The following is a 26,668-nucleotide window of genomic DNA, read 5'->3' as shown; positions in this document are numbered from 1 at the left end:
TGAGTAACTGCCTTGAAGTCCTTGGTCTGTGATAGCAGACAGTTGTTTTGAAAATGGACTGTGAGTTGACATTTTGGGGAGTAAGAACTGTAGTGATTCAGAGTTTGGTTTGAGAATAGGTATTGTGGGACTTTTTCTACTATTTCTTGACATCAGTCTGGTTTGCTACTGCACATCTTTAAAGCCAAATGTGCCTGAAGCAGGTTATCTTGATAGGCCGGTGCAAACCTCTTGATCTGAAACACTGAGACACTTCTAGTGTATAGATAGATGTTGAAGGCAAAACCTTCCTTTATTTTTAGTATTGACATGAAAAGATGTTGGGTCCTTTCCTGGGCAGTTGACCAGCAGTATTTTTTGCTGAATTGTTAAGAGGATCACCAGTAAGCCGTGTTTCCACAGTGTCACTGGACTTTTTAGTGTGCAGTTGGTTGGTTGGTATCTTTTTCCTTCCTTTAGTAACATTCCTAAATTTGGAAGTTTGTATTTTATTATCACAAAAATTCTTGCATGTCCCTGTGTCAGGTGCACAGTGGATAATCTGCCTTATCCAAGAGCAAAATTTCCTTTTCCCACTTTGTCCTATTTTTAGGCTTGTTCCAATTGAAAATTTATTGTGCTTAAGAGAAATATGTAGACCTTTAAATATAACTTGAATGATCAAGCTTCATGGGAAAATCAAGTTCCTGTATGTGGTCTGTATTCTTGTGGATATCCTCTTGGCACCTTCTCACCTTAAGTAAAAGATATTTCATTGGTTTTTCTTGCACATCTTTCTTAGGTTTCAGATGGAGCTTTGAGATGCTTTGCTTCATTAGCTGACAGATTCACAAGGCGTGGAGTTGACCCAGCCCCATTAGCTAAACATGGATTAACTGAGGAGTTGTTATCTCGCATGGCAGCTGCTGGTGGGACAGCCTCAGGACCATCTTCAGCTTGCAAACCTGGACGGAGTAGCACTGGAGCACCATCTACAGCTGCAGACTCTAAATTAAGTAATCAGGTGTCAACTATTGTAAGCCTGTTGTCAACTCTGTGTAGAGGCTCTCCAGTAGTAACACATGTAAGAAATCCTTTTATGCTACAGCTTTTTGTTTTCATGGGGCTTTTCCCTTTGTATACTTCAATATATGCAAGATCTATGTTGCTATTTTATAGATAGATATACACATAAATATTTATAGATCATATTTTTTAATAGATATACATATATTTATACACACACACGTGTGTACACATATGTACATGTAAGTTGCTTTTAAAGAGGGGTAAAAAGGAAACATTTCATATGGAAATGAAACCCAACTCTGATAGTATTTTCTAAAGCCCTGTATATTTTTTATTGTTCAGACTTTTAATTATTTCCAGGATCTCCTAAGATCTGAACTTCCAGATTCTATAGAAAGCGCGTTGCAGGGTGACGAGCGATGTGTGCTGGATACCATGCGGTTGGTAGATCTTCTTTTGGTGCTACTGTTCGAAGGCAGAAAAGCCCTGCCAAAATCCAGTGCTGGATCTACAGGCAGAATCCCAGGACTGAGGAGACTGGATAGTTCTGGGGAACGTTCTCATCGGCAACTGATAGATTGCATCCGCAGTAAGGATACTGATGCACTGATAGATGCAATTGACACAGGAGGTAAGCAAAAATACTCCAAAAAAGAAATTATATGCTTGCTTTAGCTTTAATTTTTGTAGTCTGAGTTGTCACAACAAATGCTGAGGTAGTTAATTGAAAATCATTATATACAAGTTGGCTTACTTTGTTAAATACTCAACAATGTTGTTAGTAATCACACTTATGCCACCTTTTTATTGCAATTCAGAGCATAAATGCTTCTCCAGAATTACTGAGGATGCTTAGTTTTTTAAGACCTTCTTTTTATTTAAAGAATACTGTTGAACTTTGTGGTTGTGGGAACTTTAACTATTTCATTTAATTTTATCTTTCAGCTTTTGAAGTAAATTTTATGGATGATGTAGGACAAACTCTTTTAAACTGGGCCTCAGCTTTTGGAACTCAGGAAATGGTAAATTAGATTTATAGACCCTTAAGAAGTTGCATTATTTATGTAAAGGAAGACAAAAAAGACTGGTTTCCTTTTTCTTATCTAACAGGTAGAATTCCTCTGTGAAAGGGGTGCAGATGTTAACAGAGGTCAGAGGTCATCCTCATTACATTATGCAGCATGTTTTGGAAGACCTCAGGTAGCAAAGGTATGATTTAAGCTGACTCTTATAAAACATTACCTGCTAACTTTTCATCTTGCTCTATTCAAAGTGTCTTCAATGCAATATGCTGGACACATGCACTGTTAAATATTTATGTGTTCTTTATAGTATTTATCAAAACACAGATTTGTCATTATAGGGCAGTAGGGCAGTAATGAATAAAAGTAGTTTATATTATCTCTACAGATATAAAAAGCCCAGAATACTTAAAAACATGAGAACACTGTAGGAGTGATGTATGAAAAGCCCATTTGCTACTTTGGAAGAAGAAATGCAATTTTTTTCATACATAAAAATATTTATTCTTAGACTCTCTTACGACATGGTGCAAATCCTGATTTGAGAGATGAAGATGGGAAAACTCCTCTGGACAAAGCTCGGGAAAGGGGGCACAGTGAAGTAGTAGCTATTCTTCAGTCTCCAGGTGAGTGCAATATTTAAGTCTGTAACACTTGCTATAGTAGAAATGCTGATATGTGTTATGCAGTTATGATAATTTTGCTCTATTAAGGTTATTGAAAGAAAATAAATTGTGACTTACCTTCCTTAACCCATAAAGTATGCACAAAAACATTAGTATTTTAAGATGATGTTAAGTGAGGGGAATTACCAAAGAAATAACTGAGCAGGCATGAACAGTGCCTGCTCTTCAGCTGTGGGATCAGGCTAGGCTGGGATTTTGTTGTGGATTCAGAGCTTGTCAGCCTTGGTAGCTTCTCTGGTATCCTTTCTGTGTGGGAACTGCACTTTCCCTGTTCCTGAGAATTCTGGTGCCACAGGTGATACTTGCTATTAAATACTTTTATTCAAGAAGTCATGCACATGTGAATTTTATATTTTTAGGAATGCATGTTCATGTTCAGGTACTTGGATATTAGTAAAGAAAACTTGGATGTTTACATGGTGGTTTTGTTTGGTTTGTTGACTTTTGCAATTGAATATGTTGGGGAAAAAAATTTTCCAGGGGATTGGATGTGTCCTGTCAACAAAGGGGATGAGAAGAAAAAGAAAGATGCAAACAAGGACGAGGAAGAATGCAATGAACCCAAAGGAGATCCAGAAATGGCACCCATATACTTGAAAAGACTATTGCCTGTGTTTGCACAAACATTTCAACAAACTATGTTGCCTTCAATAAGGTAATATTATCATGAGGGACAATTTGTTAATATGTGCTTAGAAAAGCCAAAGTAAATTTAAAAGTTCAAGTAATGCTAGTGATAATATGTATTTGAATAGAAGTGATTGTTTGGGAAGTGTTGCAAGAGTGATTTTTACTTAGCACTTTAAGCAAAATTTTTTCCTTTCTGGTGAAGTGATGTGTTGGAAAGAGCCTGGTTAGTCATGGGAGAGCAGAGCATACTCTTGACTGTAGCAGCACGATGGAAGGGTGCTATGTTCATACAGTATGCTGTATACACTGTGCATCAGGATTTGGTTACAGTTGTTTGTAGCCACTGTAATGAAAGCTGTAATTTAGTAGAGGAAAATGAATAAAATCATGTCAAGATGCATTAACTGGAAAATCAGCAAGACTAGAAAAAGCTATTTTAGAAGGTTTTAGGAGCCTTACTTAACAGTGTATTAACTGGACAAGATGCTGCTTCTAATTCTGTTGAATTGCAGAAATGCAATCTAATTTATTGCTTAAAAGGGAATACTGTGCTTGGCATAATGCTTGTGATAAGTTGCATCTGATCATAACCATTTAGCCTTTTATATTACAATATGACATTTATTCCAATCTCTTATGTTCCCAGTGTTTACAGGTACTTTGAGTGAAAATGCAAGATAAAAAGGCCTCTAGTAGAGACAGACTCCACTTGAGCTGATGATAGAAAGCTTAAACTAGGTTATTTTAAATAAAAGAAATAAGAAACTATATTAACAATCTTTGTGTGATTAATTGTTGTTGCAGATTGTGCAAAGTAGCTGGCTTTCTACCTGAAAGTTATATTAATGAATCAGACTTTTGGAACTTGGTCAAAAAAATTAATCTTTAACCCTACAGGAGTGATTTCCTTTCATATTAATTATAGTTCTTAGTGGGGAAAACTGCCTAATCTAATAGCATGTTTAGAGTTAAAAGATAAAGGGATCTCAAAATATGGGAAATACATGAAAGGCTGAATACTCTGAGGGTGACAAAGTGTGCAGAAGTGAATTGCCAGCACTAAAAGTGGGTAAAGACAGGACGTAGAGTAGGTTTACTTAATAAAACGTTGAGGAGAAAAGTGTATGTCAGACTGATAGTGCTATAAAATACCAGAAAAAATACCAGAGGTGCATTATTCTTGAAGAAAATCCAGAACTTAGTAAGAGTAATACAAGAACCGAAACAGGTTAAATTTCTTGTGTTTTGAAAACATGCATAAATAGTGTACCAAAGAAGTCTTATCTTGAACCTTTTTGCTTGCTTTACCACTGTAAGAACCTTTTTTTTCTATGATCTTTTACAGGAAAGCAAGTCTTGCACTCATTAGAAAAATGATACATTTTTGTTCTGAGGCGCTCCTGAAAGAGGTTTGTGACTCTGACGCTGGCCACAACCTGCCCACAATACTGGTTGAGATAACAGCTACAGTGCTTGATCAAGAGGTAGGAAGAATGAAGATGTTATCCTTTGTGAAACTAGTACAGAAAAAGGATTTACACTAATTGATTCCAAGTATTTATTAATAACTAACCCTAAAAATTTTACAGTGTTCATCTGTGACTGCATGTGCAATTCAGTGTGTAAAGTAACAAGATCTCCTTTCTTATTTTCTTTTCATCCCAATGTTTTGCAGGATGATGATGATGGCCATTTGTTAGCCTTGCAAATCATAAGGGATTTAGTGGATAAAGGTGGTGATCTTTTTCTAGACCAACTGGCTAGACTTGGCGTAATTAGTAAAGTGTCAACTTTGGCAGGGCCATCATCTGATGATGAAAATGAAGAGGAGTCCAAACCTGAGAAGGTAAGTGTGTGGAATGGATTTATTTGCTTTATTTGTTACTGTAAAACTGACACTTCTAGTGAAATGTTTATTGTTACAAAAATGGCCAGGGCTAGGGAATTAGGATGTTAAATTAATGCTTATTTTATACCACTTGTTTTAATAATTTTCTTCTCTACCTTCATTTTCTGTTAGCATATTATTATCTGCTGAGTTTTCCTATTCATACTTCCCTGTGATTGTTATTTGGTGCTTGATTTTACCTTGTGTTTGGAAAGTGACTGGTAAACAAAATGCAGCCTTCCTAAAGTATTTATGTCAGAAGTGTATCTCTGTTGATGTCCATGCATTAAATAGTTTGACATGTTTTAAATGGTGTTATCAAATATGTTAAAAATATAAAAAAGAAAATAATTTTCTGCTTAATGAAAGCCAGGTGTATTGAAGTTATTTATCAGTTTCCAAGTCTTATTACCAGTCAGATGAACTGAATGGATAACAGACTTTTTCTGTTACCAATTCAGTTAAATTTATAGCCAAATCTTAAGTGTGTAGTTCAACTTTTTTACTGTGGGGTTTGGGTTGTCTGGGGTTTCTTGGGGGGTGCTGGTTTTGTATTTTAGTGGTTAGATATTAAAAGTCATATGGACATGGTCCTAGATAACCAGTCATACGTGGCCCTGCCTGAGCAGGGGTTTGGACTAGATGGCCTCCAGAGATTTCTTCCAACCACGATCATTTTGTGCTTCTTTTCTCACAATTCAAGTTTTGAACAGAGGTGGATGTTGCAGGCAGTAGGCCATTGCTATTGTTGAGTAGATAAAGCTGTATGTGAAAGGAAACTTCTAAGAAGTATCTTATTCTATTAAAGAATACTTTTAAGGATATCTTTTATGGGCAGAAGTAGTATAGTTCCTACACTTTTGGTTTGAGTAAGTTTTCTCTCCTAAAGAGAGAGAATCTCCTCCTTTAGAAATGTCTGTGGTGTTTTTTTATGTTTGTTTGTGGTTTTTTTTTGGTTTTGTTTTGTTTTTTGGGTTTTTTTTTTTTTTTTTTTTTTTTGGGGGGGGTTTCCTCTTCTTTAAATGGATTGGAGATTTTTTTTGGTTCTTGTTATTGCTTAATACAATGTTATTGCAGGAGGATGAGCCACAGGAGGATGCTAAAGAACTGCAGCAGGGTAAACCATACCACTGGAGAGACTGGTCAATCATTAGGGGAAGGGACTGCCTGTATATCTGGAGTGATGCTGCAGCCCTGGAGCTATCTAATGGTAGTAATGGATGGTTCAGATTTATCTTGGATGGAAAGCTGGCCACAATGTATTCCAGTGGGAGCCCTGAAGGAGGATCTGACAGCTCAGGTAGACTTTTTGTAATTCAAGTCCAGGTTAAGTTTTGAGACTGTTACATTTGTTTATATAATTTGATTTGAGCTATTTTGTTTTGCAGGAATTGGCTTACTAAATAGTAAAGGATGTAAACAGGTGGAAGGTGGTCAGTTAATTGTGATGCATTTTATCAGATAGCATGTGTCCATAACTTGACTTTCTTGGTGAATTGTGTTAAGTAAACATCTTGCCAGCAAAAGCGTATTAACTTTTTGTTTTGATTCTTCTTCATGCGTACTTAATTTTTTCACCCCAGTCATTAAAAGCACTTTGTAGTGACCATCCCAGGAAAAGCAGGTTGAAATGGTGATTTGTTGTTTGCTTCTAGCTAGCAGAATGAATTTGCATGTGTTTGAAGACAAAGTAATGGAAAGTTTCTCATCGAGATTGGGAAACAAATTACAGTGTCTTAATTGTTTGTTGGAGAGAGGATAAGGGAACAGACCTTATGCACTGGCAATGCACAGCTGGTTCTGATTTTCTGTACAGAATACACAACTTGTTCTGGATGCAGAAACAACCCTCCTTTTATTGTTTCATCTTTTTTTTGCAGCAGTTCATGCATTTATGAACCTGCAGGCATAAAATGCTTTGCAATATTATGATGTTTTCAATGAGCCATTGACTGAAATAACAGAACATATTATGATTCAGGATGGAAATGAAGTGCTAATGACTTCATGCATCAAGTTTGGGGCAAGAAGACAAAATGCAATATGTTTCTGATCGTAATGCAGCTGGAAACCACTTATAGATTTATTGGGTTTTTTGGTCAGAACATGTGACTTTGCATTCTTTTTAATAAGGTTAATGCCTTTAAAGGTAAATAAGTCCTGTATTGCGATACTTGTTTATCATGCAGTACAGCTTTAAGAAGATTCATGAAGACAATTTCTTAAATTCTCATACAATTCTTAAAGTCTCATTTGGCATTCCCTGGATGCTGAATTTTTTGGTTTTCACTTCCCAATGGTCAAGGCAAGGGGATGAGACTATTTCTGTATAAGATGAGTGGAATGGTGACAGCTCAGATGAATTTGGAGTGAAGAGAAGGAAGTCAGTTTGAGCATTTAAGATGTTACTTCAAATCAGTCTTTCAAAACAGATTGCATAAATCCAGAGTTTTTTAACAAGATACCTAGTCTGAATATAATGAGGGAAAGGAGCTAAATGTAGGATTAAATGAGGCTTCTTAAAATATGTACTCAAATAGACATCTACTAAGATTGCTGATGTTGCAGTGTAATTTGCCTGAACTTTAACCATGAGCTCTAAGCATGTGCAGCAGCCTTTTTTACTTAAAAAATTAATACTTGTTAACTAAAATGACTACAGTACAGTATAGGCTAGAATGGTATCAAGTCCTGAACTGTACTATATGTTCTGCTGTCCTAAATCATTAATGATCAATCTTGTGGTATACTTTTTAGTAACTTCACAACTGGCAAAAGTATAGAGGGTTGAGTAGTGACATCTGTTAGTGTGTATTGCATGATGACAGTTGGGGTGGATGGTCAAATATATATACTGTGAACATTTTGGAAGGTCTGTACTCACCCCTCTCCACATTAACTCTGTACTTGTTTTGTTTGAATTTGTAGAAAAAAAAATTCAATGCAAAAATTGAAATTTAATGGTAATTCTGAAGCTTTTAGTAAGTCTCAAAATTTTGTCCAAGGAAACCTGAATTTATTCCCAACCACGTAGAAATACAGTACTTTCAGTGCAATGTGCTATATAAATGTATTAAAATGTAATTATGGAAATCTGAAAACACTTAATTAACAGAATTTTCATCTTGCGTATCATATCTCAATTATTTTTATAAGCCTTCTCTGTATATGCTACAAAATTTAAACAGTAAGGAATGTTGTGCCTCGAGGGCATATTTATTTTTGCATAATTTTGTGTTATAACAAAAGGGCATATTAAAAAAGCCTAGAGCCTGTCATTGCAGCAAAAGGCAAACAGAAATAATCTTTAATGAGGTGCTTCCATTTTTACTTTAAATGGAATTTTTGAAGTTATGTACTTAGCATTTAAATGATTAAAATACAAATATATAATTTAATGAAAATTTTCATTAATGATATTATGATATTTACAAAATTTCTTATTTCTGAAAACCCACTTTTGAGAATAGTTTGTGCTCACCATTCCGAGACCCATATTTCAAGGACTAAAAATTTATACTAAATTTCTTTGATCTTCCTATTATAATTGTAACAATGAATTCATACATCTCAATTGCATTTCTCAGAAAGAGTTGCATTGTTGCATTGCAGCTTTGATGTGATCGTAGAATAAATCACTGTTGAAGTACAGAAATATACTACACAGAAATTTAGGACACTTTAAGACCCTTAATTTCAAAGTTAATTTTGCATTGAATGTACTCAGTTGTTTTACTCTTGAAAAAAAATCTGCATAATGATGGGAGCAATTGTTGGAAAAAACCAAATTTGTTTCTTTTTAAATAGAAAGTAGGAGTGAGTTCCTTGAGAAGTTGCAGAGGGCTCGAAGCCAAGTAAAACCATCTACCACAAGCCAGCCAATTTTATCAACACCAGGGCCAACTAAACTTACTGTAGGAAACTGGTCACTGACCTGTTTAAAAGAAGGAGAAATTGCTATTCACAATTCTGATGGTCAGCAAGCTACAATACTGAAAGAAGACCTGCCAGGCTTTGTGTTTGAATCCAACAGAGGAACAAAGCATTCGTTTACAGCTGAAACTTCCTTGGGTAAGTATGTAGGTATGTGTTATGTGCAGGTAGGAACAAGTGTATGTGAGAGTTTTATTTGTTGCTTTTCATAGCTATCAGAAAATGCAACTTTTCTAAAATATATGTTGCAGGGTCAGAATTTGTGACTGGCTGGACAGGTAAAAGAGGAAGAAAACTGAAATCTAAACTGGAGAAGACAAAACAAAAGGTTGGTGATCTGTAAATTTTATATTTAGAATTTAATTGAGCTTGTTTTATATTATAATATTCTTAGGGAGGTTTAGTTTCCTCTTAGAAGATTAAAATCTCTGATTTCAATGAGATACAATTTTATGTGAGACTTGAAGGGGAAAACATCAACAAGAACAAAACACTTCTTTGGGTGATTTTATCCAAAAGTCTTAGTAAACTGTGTGCTCCTTTAGAGGAAAATGAATTTTAAAAAAATGTAGGAAAATCCAGGCTTCCTGACTTGCATTATTTCTTTAGGTTTTGTGGTTTGCTTTTTATGTCCTTATTCTACAAGAAAAGATGTTAAAATCGATAATATGGTTGTGCCAGAGGCATATAATACTTCTCTTCATCTAGGTACTAATTTTAGACTGGATTCAGTGACAGGCTGCTGGAAGTAACAGTCTACATTGTTAAAGTCTACATTGTTAAGAGTTTGGTAGTGAAGCAAAATGAGTAAACGCCCTCATTTTAGTTATCTTTAAAATTCTTCTTTCTCCTCAAAATGAAGGGGGAAAAGGAGGAACTAAGAAATCAAGTATTAAGCTCTTTACAAAAAACCCACAAAATAACAGTGCATTTTGTGATCCACTTATGCCAAGGGCTCAGGCTGATCTTTAGTCTTTATCTGTCTTGCAGTTTCTTACAGTGCAGCCAATATATCCTGTGCCTTATATCTGCAGCATTTTAGGACATATATCTTAGGAAATGTGCACTAAATTGAAAGCTGAAGTACTGTGTGTGAATGATAATATGTGGGATGATAAAAGAAAGACAGTGCTCTCTTATGCCTAAGACTGTGCAGTTCTAAAGCTTATGTAATGTATTATTGTAGCACATAGAATGATAATAAAAAGGAAAGATTTTTGGGGAAATTTCTTACAAAAGAAAGATGTTGTTTAATCAGAACTTACTTAATCTGTATCTTGTGTGAGCCAGACTTTGTAGAAAGAGTAATTCTTACTAAAAGAGGTTGTATAGGGACTTAGTGTGAATTGGTTTAAGGAATGTTGATAGAGCATTCAGAAACTGTATTAAAGCTGCTTACGTGTACATTTAAAAATATTACCTGAGCCATGATACAGTTCTAAAACAAAGATTGACAGACTGAGAATCATACCTTTTCATACTACCCTTTATGCTGTAATCTAATACATGATGGTAAGTTCCATTTCTGTCAATAAGATTTTGTGTATTTCCATTTATTTCTCCTGTACCTTTTTCTTTTCACAACCTTAGCATTTTGTGATGCACATGGGTTTTTATGCTTCCCTATTTGTCTGCCTGTTGGGACATAAAAATAATGACCAAGGTTGTGGTATCTGGGAGTGTAGTAATGATCTCATGACAGTAAGGTCTGACTTCTGATTATCAAAATCCATTTGTAGGTGCGCACTATGGCAAGAGATTTGTATGATGATCATTTTAAAGCTGTTGAAAGTATGCCTCGAGGAGTAGTTGTAACACTGAGGAACATAGCAACACAGTTAGAGTCTGCATGGGAACTTCATGCAAACAGGCAGGTAAGTGTATCTCCTTTATTTTTAATGGGTTACATCAGTGGAAATCAGATAATGTTCAGACTAGGCTGTCATGATGTGATGCAGAGTCATGAAGCAAAGGTAGCATGTCTGAGATGTGGGGAGTTTTAATGCATGTATTAGCTAGTTAGGTACTGTCCTGGGTAAGAATGATTTTTCAACTGAAGCTAGTGGACAGATTACTTTGTTTCATGATAATGATCTTTTTGTCTTTCAGTGCATTGAGGGAGAAAATACATGGAGAGATTTAATGAAGACTGCTCTGGAAAACTTAATTGTACTGTTGAAGGATGAGAATACTATTTCTCCATATGAAATGTGCAGTAGTGGCTTAGTTCAATCGCTACTGACAGTTTTAAACAATGTAAGTTTATAGACATAAGTGTTTAAAGAAAACTTCCTAACAAAATGAAGTTAAGATGTGCACAATGCAGAAGATCTGTTATAAATTTGTCTTTTTCTGGTCTTGGTGAAAATTCGGCAGACTTGCTCCAGTTACTGGTCTACCTATTGAAAATAAGATATTAGAGTAGATGACTAGTTTGAATGAAAATAAACCAGCTCTGTTCAGGTCTAATGGCTGATGATTAGCTTTGGGATTGGGATTTCAGTGAGACTACATAGATGTCTTTGCCTGTCTGTAACTTGGTTTTTTTCCTCCTAGAATGTTGATTTGGATGTGAAACAAGACTGTAGTCAACTGGTAGAGAGGATAAACGTTTTCAAAACAGCATTCAGTGAAAATGAGGATGATGAAAGGTAAAAATAATACCAAACCAGGAAAATCCTCTTTGAAATTTTGAAGCAGTATGGTATGTTAAAAATAATTTAAAGAAAAAGTATCTGTTCTTTCCATTTCAATGGAATAGAAAATTGATCTTGAAAGACAGCATCTAATATTGAAGTAGCAATTGAAAGTTTTTATCTCTAAGAGTTAACATATAGAACATCTATTGACAAAATAAAGGTGACTTGTTCATCACTGTGCAGATTAGTATCTTTCTTACTGTGCTGTAACCATGTGACTAGAACAGATACCATCAGTATAAATAGCATGCTGAGATAGTTTCCTCAGGTGGATCCTGTTTTCTGAGATACTGTAACATTTTTTCTTTGTCTTGTTTTGTGGTAACATAGTACCTGTTCTCTTCCACAGTCGTCCAGCAGTTGCATTAATTCGGAAATTGATAGCAGTGTTAGAATCCATTGAACGGCTACCTCTCCACTTGTATGATACACCAGGATCTACATACAATCTTCAGGTAAATGCACAGTGATAACAGCATATCACACTGAGTGGTGCTCAGCTGAAGGTTATATGTTGCACACCTTGTCTGCAAGAATCACATTCTTGTAGATGTGGGTAGAATTAGGTAAACACCAAGCAAATTTTGGCATCTGTTTCCTCTAGTGCTGAAATGCATGGCTGTTCCTCTACTGTCACTTAAACACTGTGAGGTAAATTTTGATTGAAGAGATAATGTGTTCTTTGTTTTGTCTTCAAGTATTGTCTTTATAAAGGAACATGCCCTCTAGTTAAAGGGCATGTTACTGAGATTACGAGACAATTATTAGTAAGAACGGGGATAGGCTTTAAAGGGTCATGTCTATGGCTCTGTGTTCAGTTGGTAATGCAAGATGCCTCCAGGCTCAGCAGCTTGTTCTACAGGAAACTTGGCAGTTTGGCTAAAAATATTACTTTTTTTTTCCCAGTTTGTGTGGAGTCTTATTTTTTTCTGTTTGAAAGCACAGTTCAGAGTTTTGCAACATGGGTTGGGAAGTATAAATATTTCTGTTTTGATATTAAATGTCTAGGAAATAGTTGGAAAAAGTTGCGAAACCAGTCTTGCTGTTCGGTATTTTTGAAAATAGTTTTCAGTTTCTATATTATTGTATTTGCTAGTCAACAAATAAAAGCTGTGAAGACATAGGAAAAGTGAGAAAATGTTACTCGAGTGTGTAATTGACTTGCACATCGTCATAGTAAAGAATTGTTTGGATAATTGAAGAGAGGTAGTACTAGGACATGACTTTTTAAAGCATTTCATTAGAATATAGTGTTGAAGTAAAAGCAACAATGATACATGATAGGCCATTAAACAGTTGTAGTGAGGTACACTGTTTTTATTAAAATCCCAAACCTAAACAGGAAAGCCTAGATGAATGTTTAGCTGTTCTTTCAGATCCTGACAAGGCGCTTGAGGTTTCGTTTGGAACGTGCCTCGGGGGAGACATCTTTGATAGATCGAACTGGTAGAATGCTTAAGATGGAGCCACTGGCAACTGTTGAATCTCTAGAACAGTATCTGCTGAAAATGGTGAGCTGCATAGCACACTCAGAGTTCACAGGGAATACTTATATTCTGCTTCTTTAATATTTGACTTTTTTTCTTTCATATGTAGGTAGCAAAGCAGTGGTACGACTTTGATAGGGCTTCATTTGTTTTTGTACGAAAACTACGAGAAGGTCAGACATTTGTGTTCAGGCATCAACATGATTTTGATGAAAATGGAATTATTTACTGGATTGGAACAAATGCAAAGTGAGTTTTTCAAAGCTAGATGTTTTAAAGCCAGACACAATAAACTCTAATCCATGAGGCAGGATGGGGACAAGGAATTCATAAAGAAATGAAATCTGTTCTTTTTTAGAAGTGGGAGATATATTTTAATCAATAGAATTAAATTTCTTTTGGATCTGCTTAAATAATAGAAAACTATGAATCACTTGTGTTCAGAATTTGTTTTATGCTTCCGTAAGAAGATGGAGTGGGGAAGTTTGGGTCTTTGTTTTTGGTTGCCATGGTTCTATTTGATTTTGTTGGTTTGGTTTTTTTTTTCTTTGCTACAGTGTTTTAAAAAACACAAAGTGATGTTTGAAACATATCTAAAATTATATTGATAATTTTGGTGTGAGAAACTCAGCTGTTGTATGCAATTTACAGTAAATGTCAAATATCGCTCAAACTAGGTTTTTTTATTTAAGTAATAGTTGAACAATATATTTCTCTTTTTAAATACAGAACTGCATATGAATGGGTAAATCCAGCAGCCTATGGATTAGTAGTGGTTACATCCTCAGAAGGAAGAAATCTGCCTTATGGTCGTTTAGAAGACATCCTGAGCCGTGACAGTTCAGCTCTCAATTGTCACACAAATGATGATAAGAATGCTTGGTTTGCCATAGACCTTGGCCTTTGGGTCATTCCATCAGCCTACACATTACGCCATGCTCGAGGTTACGGACGATCTGCTCTCAGAAATTGGGTTTTCCAGGTATCTAAGGATGGACAGAACTGGACTACTTTGTATACTCATGTTGATGACTGTAGTCTCAATGAACCAGGGTATGTCAGTGTATTTTATTACTTTTCATAAGACTGAATGCTGTTAAAAATGTACTTGACTGTAGACCAATTTAGTGTGTACTGTGTTTGTAATAATGTATCTATCTAAAGAAGTGGTAAGTGATACATATTATCAAGGATGGGCTGGAGATTAAGTGATTCACAGGTTTTCTGTGTGGTTCACATAATGATGTTTGTGCTTTTTCATCACTGTAAATTTTGCATTTTGTTTTTTAACAAAATCATAACGCCTACACTCCTCTGAAGTTTGCCCTGGTGTTAATAGGTTTATATATCTTGTAGTGTGCATACTTGATCGGTGTTAGGGTTTTGTTTGCTTGGGTATTAAGGTCTTTTGGTTTTGCTTTTTTCTTTATTCCTGTTACCTACCAACACCCCTTTCTAATAAACTTAAAGGTCTACAGCAACATGGCCTTTAGATCCTCCAAAAGATGAGAAACAAGGTTGGAGACATGTTAGAATAAAACAGATGGGAAAGAATGCCAGTGGGCAAACACACTACCTCTCCCTGTCTGGATTTGAACTTTATGGCACTGTGAACGGAGTATGTGAAGATCAGCTGGGTAAGAAAAAGAAATATATCTCCTACTTGCTCTTTTAAAATGCTAATGAGCATACCATATAAAAACAGCAGTGTGAAAAAGGAAGTTAACTTTTGCAGTTGAACTTGCTTAGAAATAAGCTCAAAATTATTCCCTGTCCAATACTTTCAAGTGTTTTCAATTTACATGTCTTGTAGGAAAAGCTGCCAAAGAAGCTGAGGCAAATCTGAGAAGGCAGCGACGTCTGGTCCGTTCTCAGGTGTTAAAATACATGGTTCCAGGAGCTCGTGTAATCAGAGGAATTGATTGGAAATGGAGAGATCAGGATGGAAGCCCACAGGGGGAAGGCACTGTTACAGGAGAACTGCATAATGGTGAGCATGAATTGCCTGAATTTATGTTGTTGAATCACATCTGTCACATGATTACATCATGCAGAATGGGTAGCATTAAAGTACTTCCTTTGTAATGCCTTGATAAAGTTGATAAAAGTTCAAATACTTTGGAGGGAAGAGGCTTAAAATGCTACAGCTGTTGGGGTCCATTTGTGAAATTCCATTTGAGTGCATAAAAAAAATTCTTGCTGTAAATGAAACTTTCATACAGTTTTGGTTAATAAAATATTAAACTGTTATTCAAATATGAAACTGTTATTTAGACATCTGTTACAAACTATATGAAGGTGAGTGATGCAAAGTGATAAGTTAAGCTTTGGGTCTGCAAAATCTATAATTACCTTCCTCATTTCTTTTAGCTGAGCATTTGCAATATTTTTCTTGACTTTTGTTATATCCTGTACCTTTCCTACCTTGCAAGCTTCTTTGGGATCAAGTTTTTGTTTTTGAGTTAAAGCGTGAAAATTTATTAACTTAAGGAGCAAAATAAAAACCTGCAACAGCCAGGGAAGTCAGTACTGAGAAAGTTATTCAGGAGGCTCCAGGAGAGGTGGTGATCTTGTCAGCTGAACATGCTTTTCACCATTTCCCTGCTCTTCCCCCTATTTTGAGGTATATAAGGCTTGTCTTGTTTCTGAAGCCCCTTCAGCTACTTTGAGGTTCATTTTTAGCTAGACTTGAGAGTTTCTTCTAGTTAGTTGAGTTGTCAGCTCTCAAACATGGAAAAATCTCCCAAGTACAAATCCTTAAAATGATTTGAAACTGAACTTTATTTAAGCTGTTCAATACAGCTTGTGGGGAAGTCTTCCATCATCAATATATTTTTCTTACCAGATGCAACAGTACCCATAGCTACATTATAACTTTGAAGACTTTAGGTATTATTAGTGAGTAGTATTCTACCAAAGCAGTGATTTTATTCCTGTGTTCCAGTAAAACTTCCCCATTTAACCATAGGTAAAATTGAGGTTCATTTATCAAATGGTGATGCCAACTCATCTCATTCCTGTGACAGCTTTTTTTCGTGTAGAATTTTGAAAATAGTGTCTAATTTACTTTCTTGGTTGTTGTTCACAAGTATAGACAAATGTTTGTCTATAGACAAATGGCTGTAATGATGGAGCAGTACAACTTTGAGTACATAATATGTACTGAAAACTTGTTCAGATTTAAAGCTGCTTGTAATTAATATTTTTGGGAAAGAAACTATACAGAACAGAACCAGTTATTTAGTAATGCTTTGAAAAAAATACCTAGTTCAGATATTCATAAAGGGGAAAAATTATACTGTTGAGCTCCAGTATTGAGCTTTTTGTGTTTGATAAAAAAGGCAAATCATGGAAGAAAAAAAATTCAGATTAGCTTCACAAGTTTACCCTTCAAAGGTTTAGTGGCATGAAGCTACTCAACTATAGCTTGTGAAGAAGGAATAAAATCATACAAGAATAACGTGATCTAAACCTGCTCATTTGGGGATGAGATGTCTACTCATATCTGAAACTAGATATCTGAAAACTTTATCCTTTTTTAGCTACTTTTCCTCCAGAGTGATATTTGTAAATAGCAAATTGCCTGTGATCATCTGTTTCAGTCTAGGAGTGGTGATTTTTGAATAGTTAAAAGCTGAAGGTGTATGTGACAGTAATAAAAATAATATTTTACTTGATATTAGCTCTTTCCTGTTTTAATAAAGAAAAATATGTGTTTATCTGGACCTGATATTTGTTTTGACTTTGTCTGAGATTGGAGAAGATAACTAAGCTTTAGAAGTTTCATTTTTGGATGAAATGGGTTTCAAATAAAGTAGTTACACCAATATTTGCTGCAGTTAAGATACAGTGAGAAATATTAGAAGGAATTTTATAGGTGACTCATAGATTGTGGTACATATTTAGACAAGTAAAAATTAAAACATTTTGTCCCCATTTTTGTCCTAGTTAGCTAAATTTTGTATGTTACCCTCATTATTGCAGATTTATTATAGTTAGCTGTGAAAAAATTTTGCTACTCAAAATAATAATTTAATAAAGGAACTTAAGAGTAGCATCTCTTTGGAGTGTTGTTCTCGTCCCAGGATAGTTTTTTTTTGTGAAACATATTCTCTTTGCAACCCTTGCAAAGAGTTTATGTAGCCCTTACCTGATTGTCATAAGATTTTTTTATGATTAAGGAATGTTTGAGTATTTGGAACATACTGAACTAAAAAGCTGGGTATCTATAAATTAGTTCTTTCAATCTAAGAATAAGAAATCTCAAACTAAGCAGTTTCATGACATGTCATCTGTTGGGTAAATATGCTTATCCACAAGCATCCAACAAAGAAAAATATTATTGAACGTTCATGTAATAATTACATCTTCTTGACAGATGCTAGTCAAGTTATGATACATTTTAATGTACATTTTTGTTACTAGAGATTCCAATTTTGATAGATATGAATAAAATTCTGAGAGATTCTAGTACATCAGGTCCCTTCCTGAAGGAAACTTTATTTTTGGCTGGATTCTGTGGCCCTGAAGATTAAGGTGGCAAGAATGAGCAGCCTCTAAATTGACAACATTATGAAGTCCTAAATTGTTTAGACTTAAGCACTTCCTTTTTAATTGGCGTTAAGGGTTACTTAGTGGTTTCATTGATTCAGACATACAGCCCTTATGAGAAGCTGATCCCACATTGTGGAGCTGCTATCTGACACGCCTCCTGTCTGCTTTCTGCTGGATCTCACAAACTCCTGTCCCTTTCCAGGCTGGATTGATGTCACCTGGGATGCTGGTGGCTCTAACTCTTACCGTATGGGCGCAGAAGGAAAGTTTGACCTCAAGCTTGCACCAGGGTACGACCCTGATTCAGCGGCATCACCCAAACCTGTTTCATCCACTGTTTCAGGCACAACGCAGTCATGGAGCAGCTTGGTGAAAAACAACTGTCCAGACAAGACGACTGCTGCTGCAGGCTCCTCAAGTAGAAAAGGAAGCAGCAGTTCTGTGTGTAGCGTGGCAAGTAGCAGCGACATCAGCTTGGGTTCGACCAAAATGGAGCGGAGATCAGAAAGTGTATTGGAACAAAATATAGTTTCAGGCCCTGACGTCCATGAACCAATTGTTGTTCTGTCTTCTGCTGACAGTATGCCTCAGGCTGACATAGGGTCATCTTCCAGTGCGAGCACCAGCACCTTAACAGCGGACATGGGAAACGAAAATGCAGAGAGGAAGTTAGGTCCTGATAACTCAATACGTGCTCCTGGGGAGTCCAGTGCTATATCCATGGGAATTGTTAGTGTAAGCTCTCCTGATGTGAGTTCAGTCTCTGAACTGACTAATAAAGAAGCAGCTTCCCAACGACCCCTGAGCTCTTCAGCGAGTAACAGACTCTCAGTCAGTTCTTTGTTGGCTGCTGGGGCACCCATGAGCTCCAGTGCAAGTGTTCCGAACTTATCATCTCGAGAAACTTCCAGCCTGGAGTCCTTTGTACGCAGAGTGGCAAACATAGCACGTACCAATGCCACAAACAACATGAACTTAAGCCGGAGTAGCAGTGATAACAATACTAATACTTTGGGAAGAAATGTTGTGAGTACTGCAAGTAAGTAAGCTGTTTTTATTTTTAGTTGATGATTTTGTTGTCTCTTTGGCTTTTGTTACACTTGAGTTTGGATTGTGTTGGCTTAATTGAGAAATGTACTTAGAGCAGCCTTGACCTTGTGTAGGCCTGTAGAACTTATGAAGGACTCATAGAGTTCCTGTCAGCTGAAAAGTGTTACATTGCCCTGTAATGTCAGATCACAGGTACCCATCAAACAGAAAGGAATTTGAAATTGATGATTGAAATTGATGTTGATTATATGTTTAAGGAGAGAGTATGGATTAGACCAAGCGATGGAAGTCTAGCAACAGTAGCTAATGTCAGGTACTTAGGCTTTCTGACCTGTGTAGATTTTGCATATTTCTGTTATTTTTCTGTTTTCTCAGGAAGGGCAGTTTGTGCATATTGTGAAGTGTCTGAGCATATGAGCTAAGAACAAAGCACAAAGGAAAAAGAATGGCAGTATAATGAAATGTTAGCAGATTGCTGATTTTGTCAAACTGCATAACATAATGTACTCTAATATTGAGTGTGTTTTCTAGAGATTGTTATTAAGGCTTAGATTGGGTGAACTGTTCAGGAATATTAAATGTAGGGAAGTTTGTAGTTAACAGTGTTTTAAATGACATTATATACATGCTTTAAGCATTTGAATGCTCTTAGATTATACGTAGGAGCAAGGTATTAGCAAGATAAGTTGTAAACCTGCTTGTTCTGAGTTCACGCTTTTTTTGAGCATGCTCCCATCAAAGTTGTTGCTTGTTGGGTATTTTGTTCTCTGATGGTGATAGTACCTTAAACAGAGAACTGCATTTCATGGGCTAGGCAAGTTAGAAAAAGTGAAATTACCCAAGCTAGAAAAAGCATAAATTTCTTGTAAAGGTTTCATTCTTGTAATGATTGTCAGTGAAGCTGGTGAAGGGTCTGGAGCAGCTATGGGGTGTTTAGCCTGGAGAAAAGGAGCCTCAGGAGAGATGCAGTTGCTCTCTGCAGCTACCTGAAAGGCGATGTAGTGAGGTGGGGGCAGCCTCTTTTCACAGGTAGGAAGTTACAGGGCAGGTTTAGATTAGATAATAGGGAGAATTTCTTCATTGAAAGGGTGGTCAAGCACTGGAATGGGTGGCTCAGGGAAGTTGATTTGCCATCCCTCAAAGTGTTCAGAGGTTGTGTGGAAGTGGCACCTGGGAACATGGTTTAGCAGTGAACATGGCAGTGCTGGCCTAACATCTGGACTCAGTCTTTGAGGTCTCTTCCAAACTTAACAATTCTATGACTCTGTGCTTCCTTATTTAGAAATGTGGTGCTTGCTTTTAGTATTTTAAAAGATTTTTAAATACTGAATGTTTTCGTTTTTGATGGGGAGATTTTTTTTAATGTATCCTTATATTTATGTTGTGATACTGGGGATGGGGCCAAAGTCTAACTTGCAATAAAAATGTAAGTAAGATACTCAAAGAAAGCTTTCCAGGAATTGATCCTCTTATAGACAGATAGTGGCTCTGGTTCTGAACTAGTTTTATATTGAGAGGAGAAAAAAAGAGACCACCTTTAAAAAACATGGTAAAATACTTCAACAGCTTATTTAAAATTTCATGAATGTTTGATACTGTACACTGCAAAAGTTAAAAATAAGAATGAGGCATCCTAAAAATTTAATTCTGTGATAAAAATAGTCATACTTTATATTATCTGTCGTGTAGGAGTTATTTTGGTTTATGCTTTTTATATGATTAGAAACTGTAAATGGTAACTCACATTCCTAAAAGAGATCAGAGATTAAATTTGAGCAATCTCACCAATTAGAGCTCAATTAGAGCATTGTAAAAAATTTGATTTATTAAAAAAATTTTTTTTTTTAATTTTTTGGGTTTTTTAGCCAGTTCAGGTTATAAAAACCCAACCAACCAAACTAAAGACCAACCAAACCAAACAAAAACCCCCATCACCAAACAAACCCACAGCAACCCAACACCCCAAAAGCCAAGACTGAAATCATGGTTAGTGAGATAAGTCTCTCTGGACTTTCTGTACTGGTTGCATTGAAAACATCAGTATTTGCCAGAAGCTAAGTGGTGTCTAGAGTAGCCAATTTCCATTTGCTCTTGAATTCAGAGCAAACAAAATGCTGATGCTTAATGGCTTTTGTTTACTGTAACAGCAAAGAGTTTGCTGTTATTAATTAGCAGAAGGTAAAAGATGTGAATACTGAACAACTTATTTTCAAGCTCTTGAGCAACAAAAGAAAAACCCTTTGGTTTTTCACTTCCATGCTTTCATAAAGAAGAACATAAGTTTATTAACAACCCTAAATTTAAAATTTGCACTTTCCCTCATCATTATGCTATGATTTCACACCCCCCTGCATTGTTATATTTTTAGTTGCAATATGTTAGCTATGTTTTTAAGGGGCAGGGATGTATGTAGTAACTGTATGTAACAGAGGAGGAAAGCAGAGATAGTAACTTCCCCCCCCCCAAATAATGAAACTTCTTTTGAAACTGAAAAACTTGCATTTGATTAAGTTCAGAAAAAGTAGATTGAAAAGCCTAAGACTTAAATTCTTAGTATAGATGGCCCTTCAACCTTTTTTCTCCAAGCAGTGAATTTAGGGTTTTTACTGAATTTAGTGAGTCTAGGTTTTTTTAGTGAATTTAGTGAGTTTAGGTTTTTTATTGAATTTAGTGACTCTACAGTGAATTCAGGTTTTTTTCAGTTGTTCACTAAAATGCATTTGATGTTTTATTTGAATGTACAGTAAGGTAACTTTTTAGTTGTTACTGGCTTATTCTAAAAATTATAAATCATCTAACAAATGACTTATGTTTCACAGTAGTGTCAGTTCAGGCATGTTGACTGTGATGAACATATATCTTAGTACTTGTTTGAAAAATAACTAGTTAGAGCTAATTTAAGAACCTTAGAAAAATGCACAGAAATCACAAGTTTCACATTTGTTTTAATATGTTCTGTTCCCAATTCCCTTATATAAAATTGTTTGCACTATATAATATTGTTATTTAGATGTTAAATTTCATTTTAGGCTTAAAGACAGATCACAATGTTGGAGTAACAGATTTCAGAAATTCTTTATATATATTGAAAATGAAATTAAGTCATTTCAGGTTTATAGGGGGATTTTGGGGATTTATTTGATAAAATTATTTATTTAAAATGTTTGCAAGGGAATAAGCTCAGAAGTGGGTGTACATGTGTAAAGTGCACTTTTGCATTGGGAAACCCTTCCCCTTTATAGTCTGTTGTTCTTTATTATAAAATAACACACTGATAATTTTTCAACCCCAAATATATTTTTCAACACAGGAGTCATGCATGTAAGTTGTACTCTTCAAGTCATCAAATCATTTATTTTATCTTACCATATCTTTATCTATAGCTTCTCCTCTTATGGGTGCCCAAAGTTTTCCTAATCTGACTACAACTGGTACCACATCAACAGTGACCATGTCTACATCCAGTGTTACTAGCAGCAGCAATGTAGCTACAGCAACTACAGTTTTATCTGTTGGTCAGTCGCTTAGTAATACTCTAACTACTAGCCTAACATCAACATCTAGTGAGAGCGATACAGGGCAGGAGGCAGAATATTCTTTATATGGTAAGTTTCATTTTTAAATGAACATAAGCATTAGACTTCCCATTAATGACTTTCCCTTTGATCCCCTTGTTATGATTTTCTCATATAGTAGCTTATTTACTGAAAAGCATTTGAAAGTTGAGCTGTTTGTATGTTACTTGTTCTGTAAGGCAGTAAGTAAAATAATGTTAATGTAGTAGTATTTCCTTGTGTTTTCAAATCTTTATTTTCAGCACTTTCTATCCGATATTACTATTATTTATGGTATAGTTTGTCTAAGCACTTGAATATTTTCCCTCATCAAGTTTAGTTCCTAATGTAGTTTGCATATGTACTTCTAATTACAATCAAAATGTTTGGGTTTTTTTGTTGTGGGGTATAGGCATGCTACATGCAAAGTCTCATGTACCTTGTACTACTCTGATTGAAAAGCATCCACCATTAGGCACATTGTACCCTTAAAACAGCTTCCAGGTATCTCAATACCATAATAGCAATTTCAAAAAATTGGAAAAAACACAAAAATTGTCAGGAGAAAAGAAATTACGTGATTTGACAAACAGATCCAGAGTTGTGTGCACACTATAACCTAGAAACAGACTTAGGACAGAGGGTACTTGAGACATATGAATACAGGGAAGAAGATTTAGATCATTCGGTCAGTAATACACAGGAATCAAGCTGATAAAATGAAGTCAAGAAAAACCTGGGTTGTATATTGGAAAATACTTCCTAATGTAAAGTTTATTCATTTCTGAGATATTCTTGGAAGATACTTGATTTATTTAAAATATTGTTAGATTAAGATTGTGTTATATTTTGTTGCCTATTGAAATTGCTTGAAAAATTTCTGGTCATTTCAATGGGTATTGGAATTGAACTGCTTGGAGGCAGTTGATTAATATATCTGCATATACCATTTCTCTTTACTCTTTATTTAAGTCTAACTTGATACTTTGATTGAGTGACATGTTTAAGATATATCACCAACAACTGAGCATGTAGAGTGCATTCTCGTATCACTAGGGGTGATAGCAACAATAGGAAAGGTGTTTGGGCAGTACAGATGGTTTCCATGTGCATAGAAAAATGTAAAAGTTCAAAGCTTCATCCCAGTCCACTTAGATTGCTGTGAACTTCTTTTCTGGTTTTGGGAGGTTGTTTTTTAAATCTTAGTACTAAGTGAGTAAAATGGAACTTTGCCTTCAACTTCTTATTACAGTAATTAATTAGCAATTGAATCTTTAAGATATTACTCTTAAATGTTTATCTTATATGTCCTTTACATTGTAAGTTAAGGTCTAAACGACATGTTTTTAGTGGAAATTACATCACTCACCTGTTTTGAAATTATTGAGACACAGAAACACACATGCATTTTTACACCCTTTTCTGGTGATCTTTTGTAATCTCCAGTAAGTATAATTATAAAATTTTATAATCAAATGAGGAACAGATCACTCCTGCTGATCACTATCAATTGTACCAATAGTAAGTGCTTCTGTAGTTAGGCTGTTGACTAGATCCATGGACTTTTTACCAGGTGTATACTTTTGTCACAGATTTTATTCGTGTTCTGCAGTAAGTAATGTTTTCTTTTTCTGGTTTAAGTTTGAGATTTGTTTTTGCACTCTTCCCAATGCTTCTGTTCTCTATTTAAAAAATTCTGCTTTAAAAGTTACTCTTGTTGTTTTTTCTGTATGTAAATATATATATGTGTGTTCTAGATTTTCTTGATAGCTGCCGAGCTAGTACTCTGTTGGCAGAGTTAGATGATGATGAGGATCTACCTGAGCCAGACGAAGAAGATGATGAAAATGAAGATGATAACCAAGAAGATCAAGAATATGAAGAAGTTATGGTATGATATAGTTAGCATTGATGGTATCTTAATTGACTAACAGGTGCTTTAAAAGTCCACAGATTTTATTTGGCAATAGGAAGTCCTAGCTACAATATTTCCATTAGTTAAAACAAGTTTATTTAGATTCATTTAGTTTCTTGCATGTGGTCAAAACCACAAGTGTTTTTAAACACTAGCATACCCAAGAAACTTACAGGTCAGAGTTAATGTCTTAAACCAGGCTAGGAACAAGTTGACAGACATTAGAAATGATGGATCACTAGTTCACAGGCTGATGAAATGGTATAACTGTGGATATATAATGCATGCTGCTGCATTTGTAGTTGATTCAGTTTGGGGTGTGTTTAACTGTAGGCCTGTATGAAGCGAAGGTTTGCCAGAGGAAATCTCTCTCTTCTAAGAAATACTCCAGCAGAAAAATCAATGGGGTGGGGGTGGGGGGGGAGGTGCTGAACAAACCCAGCATGGTAGTTCACATGGTTCTTGCTTAGACTATCAGCAGTTCTGGCTTTTCATTTGGTTGTTCTTAACTGGTATGAATAGTGCTTGGTCTTTTACTATCACTGAAGTGATCAGAATGAATATTGCAAAACCTAAGAGGAAAAATAGAAGACTTCACTAATGCTAATTTAATATTTTCCAGAATAAATAGAATATTGTTTTATGGAATTATAGAAACTTCGTCTTGTAATTAATATGCAAATATTTTTTTCATTTGAACCAATATATATAGCATTTTAACTTACTGTGTTTATGGTTTTAATAGAAACTCAGGCACATGACTAAACATCTTGTTGTTTCACCTTCTGCACAAAGATACAAAGTTGGGAAAAAATCAAGCCAGTACAACTTAAGTGGATCTACAATGCAGACAGTAACTTTAGTTTGTAGAATGTTGATCCGTTTAAAAAAATGGTTTAATGGCGTTACTATTATTTAAAAGTATAATATATTATATTTATAAATTCATAAATTATATTTATAAAAATATAATATTATTTTAAAATTATTAAATGGAGTTACCACAGTGTGTCATATGGTCCAGCCTCCTTGCTCAGTTGGGGTCATCCTGGAGCACATGGCACAGGATTGTGTCTTGTTGGTTCTTGAATATCTCCAGATTGGCACACAACCTATCTCAGTGTGTGTTTGCTCACACAGCAAAGTTCTTCCTCATGTTCAGGTGGAACCTCTGTGCGTCAGATTCTGTTTCTTGTCCTGTTGCTTGGCACCACTGAGAAGAGCCAGGATCCATCTTTTTGACACTGTGTCATCAGATACTGGCAGACATTGATGAGGTCCCTTCTCATTTGCCTCTTCAGGAGGCCTCTCCAGGAGCTTCACATCTTCCTCATCTTCCTGACTGAGGAGCCCCAAACTAGATACAGCACTCCAGATGCAGCCTTACCAGAGCTGAGTAGAGTTGCAGTTTAGTGTGTGGCTGCTGTATTCATGAACTCTCAATTTTTAATCAAATTATTCTCTTTAGCAGAATCAGAAAAACAGCTAGGATTTGTTTTTTTTTTTTTTTTGTTAATTTGCCTTTTTTTTTTTTTTTTTTTATTAGGAGGAAGAGGAGTATGAAACCAAAGGAGGCCGTAGGAGAACATGGGATGATGATTATGTGTTGAAACGACAGTTTTCTGCATTGGTTCCTGCTTTTGACCCAAGACCTGGTCGTACTAATGTGCAACAGACAACTGACCTAGAAATCCCTCCACCAGGTATGCTGACAAAGTATGTGATGCTTAATCTGGCTTTAGGATGGAGATTTACTGTTAAGTGCCCACTGGATCTGGGGATGCTGTCACTATTAATCAGTACAACATGCTCTTGTGGCTGTGTGGCTTTTCTCTGTTTGAATGAGAGTTTCATCTACCCCTGCAGATCTAAGCATTATTGAGGGAAGAGTAAATTAAGTGCTGTGTAAAATAAGCATATTTAGGAATTTAACTAGGATCATTTCTTACCATGATAAATAATAAAAATTCTTGATACATTAAAGATGTGCTAAAGATGCCTGGTTTGACCTGCAGGGACTTAACTGTGTTAATGCTACCCAGAATAGTTTTGATTGGAGAGGCTGTGCTGAAACAGTGCAAAGCTGAGGCAGGGACGAGGTAATGCAGTGATGGAGAAGTGTGTACAGTCAACAGCACAGCGCCTGATCTTGCTCCTTGGCTCCTTAGTTCATTCTTGTTCAAGCACAGTGGATGTACTCAAGAGTTCATTGCAGAGAGGAATAAATAGGTTTTAGCATAGA

General features: G+C 35.6%; 1 protein-coding gene across 7 annotated transcripts in view; it reads left to right on the top strand.

Moving 5' to 3' along the window:
• The window catches only part of HECTD1 (HECT domain E3 ubiquitin protein ligase 1), a 59,528-nt gene that overhangs the window by 20,664 nt on the left and 12,196 nt on the right, over positions 1-26,668 (top strand). The window contains exons 5-28 of one of the 7 annotated variants that reach the window (XM_058025752.1): positions 782-1,063; positions 1,369-1,639; positions 1,954-2,030; positions 2,119-2,217; positions 2,542-2,656; positions 3,197-3,371; positions 4,692-4,830; positions 5,022-5,192; positions 6,312-6,534; positions 9,042-9,305; positions 9,419-9,495; positions 10,907-11,041; positions 11,277-11,423; positions 11,724-11,818; positions 12,216-12,321; positions 13,243-13,377; positions 13,463-13,602; positions 14,083-14,406; positions 14,824-14,990; positions 15,167-15,343; positions 18,251-18,946; positions 22,341-22,562; positions 24,269-24,402; positions 25,973-26,129. In XM_058025752.1, the coding sequence (XP_057881735.1) occupies positions 782-1,063; positions 1,369-1,639; positions 1,954-2,030; positions 2,119-2,217; positions 2,542-2,656; positions 3,197-3,371; positions 4,692-4,830; positions 5,022-5,192; positions 6,312-6,534; positions 9,042-9,305; positions 9,419-9,495; positions 10,907-11,041; positions 11,277-11,423; positions 11,724-11,818; positions 12,216-12,321; positions 13,243-13,377; positions 13,463-13,602; positions 14,083-14,406; positions 14,824-14,990; positions 15,167-15,343; positions 18,251-18,946; positions 22,341-22,562; positions 24,269-24,402; positions 25,973-26,129 (4,528 nt within the window). Of the gene's footprint in view, positions 1-781; positions 1,064-1,350; positions 1,640-1,953; positions 2,031-2,118; positions 2,218-2,541; positions 2,657-3,196; positions 3,372-4,691; positions 4,831-5,021; positions 5,193-6,311; positions 6,535-9,041; positions 9,318-9,418; positions 9,496-10,906; positions 11,042-11,276; positions 11,424-11,723; positions 11,819-12,215; positions 12,322-13,242; positions 13,378-13,462; positions 13,603-14,082; positions 14,407-14,823; positions 14,991-15,166; positions 15,344-18,109; positions 18,947-22,340; positions 22,563-24,268; positions 24,403-25,972; positions 26,130-26,668 lie in introns of all 7 variants that reach the window. The other 6 variants (XM_058025749.1, XM_058025748.1, XM_058025751.1 and 3 more) reach the window with 6 other exon arrangements.

The sequence above is a fragment of the Melospiza georgiana genome, chromosome 6, assembly GCF_028018845.1.
Source record: "Melospiza georgiana isolate bMelGeo1 chromosome 6, bMelGeo1.pri, whole genome shotgun sequence".
Lineage (NCBI taxonomy): Eukaryota > Metazoa > Chordata > Aves > Passeriformes > Passerellidae > Melospiza > Melospiza georgiana.
Note: the sequence above shows the minus strand (reverse complement) of the source record. Positions and strands in the feature narration are given on the sequence as shown.